Here is an 8499-nt window from a genome sequence, read left to right on the forward strand (position 1 = left end):
TGCATTTGGTCTATTGTTTACAGTATGATTTGTATCGTATAGAGCGTGGCTTTAAGGGAAAAGTATGGTCACATCTAATAAAAACGAATGTGAAAAATGAACAGAGTATTAATTCAAATGTTTTTTAAAACACTACCTATTCGTAGAAGTATTTATTCATCATCCACATATTCATTTTAAGCTTCTACGTCTGTGTACAGGAAAGTATTATTTGTAAGACATAAGAGAAAATATATCTGCTTATTGTTAAATTATTATGACGTTCTTTCCATCACAAAAAGTGTAGTACCTATTGTTTCCAAACTGCGTTACCCACTCCAGCCAGTAGATGGCGATGTGCGTCTTTCAGGTGATGCTTCTTGATGACGTATAATGGACTGGACGGGACGCTTCTTCAGGAACAACAAGGCGCCAACTCTTTCAACCACCTCGGTAGCTTGCTAGACAACATAAAACTAAAAGATTGATTCTTTAGACCATGTTATTGTACATTAGCTAATCTCAGTGTTTTAAACAAATTTCGGTTGACGTATCTACTGGTTAACTTTAACCTAATGTGCTTGTTCAATTTGCAAACTTGTTAAAGATTGATACTGAGGTTAGCACTAGGCTAGTCGCTAATGCTAGCTAGCTAACATCCCTGACCATGAGCTCACTGAACTACTCCTCCCTTGCTAATGAAGAGGTCTGCTGTACGGAGAAAGAATCTTTCAGAATGAAAAAGGAGGAAGAGGAGGCTGTTATAGTGAAAGAAGAGAAAGAACCTTTTAGAGAGGAAGAGGATGCTATCTTAATAAACGTGAAGGAGGAAGACGTTTTGAGAGTGAAAAAGGAGGAGACAGAAGATCCGATTGACACCAGTGAGTACTGTCTTAAAAACAGGGACACAAACTATGCAGTTGTTGAACTAATGTGGGGTTTTTAATGGGCATTCTTACTGTAGGAATTGTTAAATGGTCGATCTGCCATTGGTTCATATACTTTTGGGACTTTTCAATTAGATGTATTGAATTCTCCACGTGGTTGACATTAAAGTTCCCCTCATCTAGTATAACAGTCTTAAAATTCAATATTGCTGCGTATGTTCTACTTAAAATATAAAAAAGGCACCCATTTTGTGGAACAACCCTTTTACATTTGCATCACAAATATTTTTTTAGGAAATCAAGATGAAAGTGGCCATTTTAGGCTCTTTTTAGACATATTCATGCCTCTTGTAAGACTCTGTGATTGCAATAGAAGATCATAAGTTTACCATCTGTTTGATGTTCTCATTCACACAGGAGAGAGACATGACTATGGTGGATCCTCTGCGGAGCCTCAACAACATCCTGATGCTGACGAGGCAGAGAAGAGACTCTCCAGATCAGAACACCAGATGGTACAGCTTGGTCTGGTCTAGCATACAGCTTGCTTTATCGGCTTGGGCTGGGTTTCTGTAAAACACTTTATGACAACAGTGACATCAGCATCCATAATGATCTGCATCTGTGTACCCTCTTTATGGTTACTAGGACAACGCTAGCCCTTCCACCCTGTGTCGTGCCTCTCTGGGTAGCACCTTACTGCTGGGTATGAAGAGGTTGTCTGTGCTGCTGGTGGACTGCAGGAAAACAACAGGGCTGAGTGGAACTGTGAGAGGAGGAGAAGAGATGAAAGGATCAGATTTGACTCATCAAAGTAAGTGCTGTAGTTTAGTTTGAACAAATACAATAGATCTGCCCACTGGTATCTGTTACCAGGACAACCAGCAGAGTTCTGTTAGTTGACAGGAAGATAGGCTGATGGATATGGATGTTATGAATATCATAACACTGAAAAAGGATTCTGCCAATGAAAAGAGAGAAACCAATAGACCATATAAAACCTTGATGAAAGTTAGCTTTAGAGAGAAAATTTCAAGATGATCCAATGTAAGGTGCTTGTTTTACAAAAACTTATCCTTAAAACATTATGGACGTTACATTGCCTGTCCCAGTCAACCCCCCTATCTTTACAAGACTGTTGAACAGGCAAACTAAACTCTAGACACTGTTAATTAATTAACTAATACTGAGGAAAGCTGTGATCAGGCTTATAGGGAAGGGCATTCAATAAACACAGCACTTAAAAATGACTGATGATGGCTGAGAGAAATTGATGATGATAAAAATATTGTTTGGGCTGTTTTGTTAGACTTCAGTGCGGCTTTTGACATTATCGATCATAGTCTGCTGCTGAAAAAAAATGTATGGCTTTACACCCCCAGTTATGAAAACTTAGGACACTAAAGAGGCCTTTCTATTGAATCTGGAAACACCAAAAGAAAGATGCCCAGGGTCCCTGCTCAACCGTGTGAATGTGCCTTAGGCATGCTGCAAGGAGGCATGAGGACTGCAGATGTGGCCAGGGAAATAAATTGCAATGTCTGTACTGTGAGACGCCTAAGACAGCGCTACAGTGAGACAGGACGGACAGCTTATCGTCCTCGCAGTGGCAGACCACGTGTAACAACACCTGCACAGGATCGGGACATCCGACCATCACACCTGCGGAACAGGTACAGGATGGCAACAACAACTGCCCAAGTTACACCAGGAACGCACTATCCCTCCATCAGTGCTCAGACTGTCCTCAATAGGCTGAGAGAGGCTGGACTGAGGGCTTGCAGGCCTGTTGTAAGGCAGGTCCTCACCAGACATCACTGGCAACAACATCGCCTCTGGGCACAAACCCACCGTCACAAAAAGTCACGGTTTTGTCTCCAGGGGTGATGGTCGGATTCGTGTTTATCGTCAAAGAAATGAGCATTACACGGAGGCCTGTACTCTGGAGCGGGATCGATTTGGAGGGGCAGTCATGGTCTGGGGCGGTGTCACAGCATCATCATCAGAGGTTGTTGTCATTGCAGGCACTCTCAACGCTGTGCGTTACAGGGTACCCTTCCTGCAGGCTCATGACAATGCCACCAGCCATACTGCTCGTTCTGTGTGTGATTTCCTGCAAGACCGGAAGGTTGCATCTCACTGCAAGTTCTGCCAAATCTGGTGCAGTCCATGAGGAGGAGATGCACTGCAGTACTTAATGCAGCTGGTGGCCACACCAGATTTTTTATTTATTTTAATTTTACCTTTATTTAACTAGGCAAGTCAGTTAAGAACAAATTCTTATTTTCAATGACGGCCAGTGGGTTAACTGCCTGTTCAGGGGCAGAACGACAGATTTGTACCTTGTGAGCTCGGGGATATGAACTTGCAACCTTTCGGTTACTAGTCCAACTCTCTAACCACTAGGCTACCCTGCCGCCCCAGTTCACTCAGGTAGATACTGACTGTTACTTTTGATTTTGACACATTATTATTTTGACACATTATTCCATTTCAGTTAGTCACATTTCTGTAGAACTTGTTCAGTTTATGTATGTTGTTGAATCTTATGTTCCAACAAATATTTACACATCTTAAGTTTGCTGAAAGTAAACGCAGTTGACAGTGAGAGGACATTTCTTTTTTTTGCTGAGTTTAGATTGGCGAGGGGGGAAACAATTTAATCAATTTTAGAATAATGCTGAAATGTAACAAAATATGGAAAAGGTGAAGGGGTCTGAATACTTAACGAATGCACTGTGTCTGTATGTATACTGAACCAAAATATAAACAGCAATTTCAACGATTTACAGTTCATATAAGTCAGTCATTGTAAATAAATAAATTAGGCCCTAATCTATGGACTTTACATGACTGAGGGGTGCAGCCATTGGTGGGCCCTGGAGGGCATAAGCCCACCCATTGCGGAGCCAGGCCCAGCCAATCAGAATTCGTTTTTCCCCACAAAAGGGTTTCATTACAAATATAAATACTACTCGGGTGGCTGGTCTCAGATGCTGTGGAGATCCTGGGCTGGCGTCGTTATATGTGGTCTGTAGTTGTGAGGCCAGTTTGATGTACTGCCAAATTCTCTAAAATGAAGTTGTGAGGTGGCTTTTGGTAGAGAATTGAACATTCAATTATCTGGTAACCGCTCTAGTGGATATTCCTGCAGTCAGCATGCCAATTGCATACTCCCTCAACTTGAGACACCTGTGGCATTGTGTTGTGTGACAAAACTGCACATTTTAGTGTGGCCTTTTATTCTCCCCAGCACAAGGTGCACCTGTGTAATGATCATGCTGTTTAATCAGCTTGACATGCCACACCTGTCAGGTTGATGGATTATCTTGGCAGAGAATAAATGTTAACTAACAGGGGTGTAAACAATTCTGCAATCTTTTTTTTCTCAGCTCATTAAACATCCAACACTTCACATGTTGCGTTTTATCATTTGTTTATTGTAGTTACTAAATATTGATACCTCATCAACATCATGTCATTGTAAATAAAAGCTTTTGACACTTGAAATGCTTGTAATTACACTTCAGCATTCCATAGTAACATCTGACAAAAATATCTTAAGACACTGAAGCAGCAAACTTTGTGCAAATTAATATTTTTCATTCACAAAACTTTTGGCCACGACTGTAGGTTGCATTCTGTATCATACAGCTATTAAAGTTATATATTTAGAACTACCTGCTCGATTGGAATCCAGTGACGTCTGTGTCTTGAGTGTCCTAGAACTGTTTAGTTTTTTGTGTTCTGACGAAAACAGAATGAATAAATAAGTAGTGTAAACATTGTCAGTAATTACCAGGAAACTCTACAACATTTGTTTTAAAATCACACTTAAGATTGTTAAAACTGGCCTTAGGTTATTGAGGGATCTGATTAGGATTTACCCTCGTAGCAAGGCTGTTTTATCATGTGGAGGTTTCATTCGGGTCTCTATTTTAAAAAACACTTTCTTTGGCAGGAGAAAAACCAGACTCAGAGGAACCAAAGCCATGGACTTCCAAACCAGCAAGAAGACACCAGTGTTCCCACTGTGGAAAGGGTTGGAACAAGTTAAGTGAGCTTAAACGACATGAGAGAATACACACAGGGGAGAAGCCTTACCACTGTTCCCAGTGTGGAAAGGGTGTTAACGATTTGGGGAAGCTGAAACGACACGAGAGAATACACACAGGGGAGAAGCCTTACCACTGCTCCCAGTGTGGAAAGGGTTTTAATGATTTGGGGAATCTGAAACGACATGAGAGAATACACAAAGGGCAGAAGCCTTACCACTGCTCCCAGTGTGGAAAGGGTTGTAAAGATTTGGGGAAGCTGAAACGACACGTGAGCATACACACAGGGGAGAAGCCTTACCACTGCTCCCAGTGTGGAAAGGGTTTTAATGATTTGGGGAATCTGAAAAGACACGAGAGAATGCACACAGGGGAGAAGCCTTACCACTGCTCCCAGTGTGGAAAGTGTTTCACCTGGGCATGGAATCTGAAACAGCACGAGAGAATACACACAGGGGAAAAGCCTTACCAATGCTCCCAGTGTGGAAAGTTTTTCGTCTCGGCAAGGTATCTGAAACAGCACGAGAGAATACACACAGGGGAGAAGCCTTACCACTGCTCCCAGTGTGGCAAGTGTTTCAACGGGGCAGGGGATCTTAAAAAACACGAAAGAATACATACAGGAGAGAAGCCTTACCACTGCTCCCACTGTGGCAAGTGTTTTAACCAGTTAGGGGCTGTGAAACAGCACGAGAGAATACACACAGGGGAGAAGCCTGCTCCCAGTGTGGCAAGTGTTTTAACCAGTTAGGGACCCTGAAACAACACAAGATAATACACACAGGGGAGATGCATTACCACTCCTCCCAGGATGCAAAGCTTTTGCCCATTTAGGAAGCCTGAAAGAGCATGACACAGAGGAGAAGGCTTTACAGAAGGTTAGATTTTAGGAAAACATATTACTCATAACAATCACTTAAACATCATTAGAGAATCTACACAGGAGAGAGAAATTACTTCTCTTTGCATGTATATTGATATTTCACTTTTTTTTCACATCTCATTTTTCTTACAATTCATCAGATAACATACACAGTGCTCCCGTTGTCTTATATTGTTGCCTTATAATGTGTTGATCCGTTTTTACCAGATGAAATTGCTTCTTCCAATTATTGATTAACATGTTGTACCTGTTAAGAAACTGACTGTTAGAACTGTTAAGGCTCCATGGATTGATGAGGAATTTAAAAACTGTATGTTTGAAAGAGTTGGGGCTAAAGGAGCGGCTAATAAGTCTGGCTGGCTTACATACTGCAAATTGAGAAATGATGTGACCAAACTCAACAAAAATAATCAACTTTATTATGAAGCCAAATCAATGATATAAAGAATGATGGGGTAAAAAAAACATCATGAAATGAAAGCAGAGCAAGTTTAGTTTAAATACAATGCTATATTTCTTTAAACAAATGAACAACAGACTTTCAGCATGCTTATAGAGAAGGGCACTCAACATGTACTGCACTGACACAAATGACTGATGATTGGTTGAGAGAAATTGATAACGAGAAGATTGTGGGAGCTCTATTGTTAGATGTCAGTGCAGCCTTTGATATTATTGACCATAACCTGTTGTTTAAGAATATTTGTGCTATGGCTTTTCAACCTCTGCCATAATGTGGATTCAGAGCTATCTATCTAATAGAACTCAGAGGGTTTTTAATGGAAGCTTCTCTAATGTCAAACATATGAAGTGTGATGTACCACAGGGCAGCTCTCTAGGCCCTCTACTCTTTTCTATTTTTACCAATGGCCTGCCACTGGCATTAAAAAAAGCATGTGTGTCCATGTATGCTGATGATTCAACTATATAAGCACCAGCAACCACAGCTAATGAAGTCACTGAAAACCTGAACAAAGAGTTGCAGTCTGTTTTGGAATGCGTGGCCAGTAATAAACTGGCCCTGAACATCTCTAAAACTAAGAGCATTGTATTTGGTACAAATCATTCCTCAAGTTCTAGACCTCAGCTGAATCTGGTAATGAATTGTGTGGCTGTTGAACAAGTTGAGGATACTAAATTACTTGGCATTACCTTAGATTGTAAACTGTCATGGTCAAAACATATAGATTCAATGGTTGTAAAGCTGGGGAGAGGTCTAGCCATAATAAAGAGATGCTCTGCTTTTTTGACACTACTCTCCACAAAGCAAGTTCTGCAGGCTCTAGTTTTGTCTAATCTTGATTATTGTCCAGTCGTGTGGTCCAGTGCTGCACGGAAAGACCTAGTAAAGCTGCAGCTGGCCCAGAACAGAGCGTCTGTCACGCCTTGGCCATAGAGAAGCTTTTATTCTCTATTTTGGTTAGGCCAGGGTGTGACTCGGGTGGGCATTCTATGTTCCTTTTTCTGTGTTTTTGTATTTCTTTGTTTTGGCCGGGTATGGTTCTCAATCAGGGACAGCTGTCTATCGTTGTCTCTAATTGTGAATCATACTTAGGCAGCCTTTTTCCTTCCCTTTTTTTTTTACTTCCCACGCTGCGCTTTGGTCCATGCCCACCGACGAGAGACATGACAATTGTGTCATGTTTTGTGTTGACCGCAGGAGGGGTAGCTGCTGCTTTTGCAACAGCTAATGGGGATCCTAGTAAAATACCAAATACCAAACTCTGTTGTTCTCTCTGAGCTCAGAAATAAAGAATCTTGGTTTGACTTGGACTCCAGCAGATCCTTATATTATAATATCCACTACAACTCACCCACAGATTGCTGTTTCATGATTGTCTCAATAAAGAGTTCCTCATTCCACTTTCCTGTGGGCTTTTACAAGCCTCCCACTGGTTGAATAAACGTTGTTTCCACGTCAAATTAAAAAACATCCTTAATATTGATGAACCTTCACTATCTTCATCCCTAAACTAGCAACATTAACTATTGTCTATAGTTATTCTCAATGACCTTCCTGGCCTTATGAAATCCTAGCTAAATACAATGTTCCCACCCGTTTTCATGTCTTTGGTTATGCAAACATTTGTTTATTACATTATATTTCTCATTAAGATGAATATAGTTTTAATTCTGCATGGGTCACGCATTGCTTTGGTCATGTGGTCCCTTATGGGTCAATGATTTTAATTAGAATATAGCAATTATGCTCTCTCCTCAATCACTTACAGTTTCTTTGGAAAGTATTCAGACCCCCTGACTTGTAGGTTTAGGTCATCAGTAAAGGGGACATCTTAAATATTACAATGACCCTTTCAAAGACAGACCTCCCCCTATAACTATTTTTAAAAGGGTAAAATGATCTGTTTTCTATAGCATTAAGGTCAGGGCGTGGTGATGCCCACTCCAATACCTGGACTTTGTTGTCCTTAAGCCATTTTGCCACAACTTTGGAAGTATGCTTGGCGTCATTGTCCATTAAGAAGACCCATTTTCGACCAAGCTTCAACTTCCTGACTGATGTCTTGAGATGTTGCTTCAATATATTCACGTACTTTTCCTCTCCCATGATGCCATTTATTTTGTGAAGTGCCCCAATCCTTCCTGCAGCGAAGCACCCCCACAACGTGATGCTGCCACCTGTGTGCTTCACGGTGGGGATGGTGTTCTTCGGCTTGCAAGCATCCCCCTTTTT

General features: G+C 41.1%; 1 protein-coding gene across 1 annotated transcript; it reads left to right on the top strand.

Moving 5' to 3' along the window:
* Nucleotides 1-374: 374 nt before the first annotated feature.
* On the top strand, nucleotides 375-7571 carry LOC149978681 (uncharacterized). Its single transcript, XM_090194925.1, has 4 exons — nucleotides 375-860; nucleotides 1284-1381; nucleotides 1515-1680; nucleotides 4828-7571. Exons 1-4 carry the CDS (start codon nucleotides 647-649, stop codon nucleotides 5670-5672), a joined length of 1323 nt encoding a protein of 440 aa, XP_090051051.1. The 5' UTR covers nucleotides 375-646; the 3' UTR covers nucleotides 5673-7571.
* Nucleotides 7572-8499: the final 928 nt, after the last annotated feature.

Source organism: Oncorhynchus mykiss, chromosome 13, assembly GCF_057628025.1.
Source record: "Oncorhynchus mykiss isolate SJ-2025 chromosome 13, ASM5762802v1, whole genome shotgun sequence".
In the NCBI taxonomy this organism is placed as follows: Eukaryota; Metazoa; Chordata; class Actinopteri; order Salmoniformes; family Salmonidae; genus Oncorhynchus; species Oncorhynchus mykiss.

Excerpts from the sequence above, each read along its gene's own strand:
- LOC149978681 (XM_090194925.1), top strand. The coding sequence starts at position 647 with ATGAGCTCACTGAACTACTCCTCCCTTGCTAATGAAGAGGTCTGCTGT. Across the intron at positions 1,382-1,514 it reads CCAGATCAGAACACCAGATG|GACAACGCTAGCCCTTCCAC; the intron begins GTACAGCTTGGT and ends TATGGTTACTAG. Across the intron at positions 1,681-4,827 it reads ATCAGATTTGACTCATCAAA|GAGAAAAACCAGACTCAGAG; the intron begins GTAAGTGCTGTA and ends TTTCTTTGGCAG.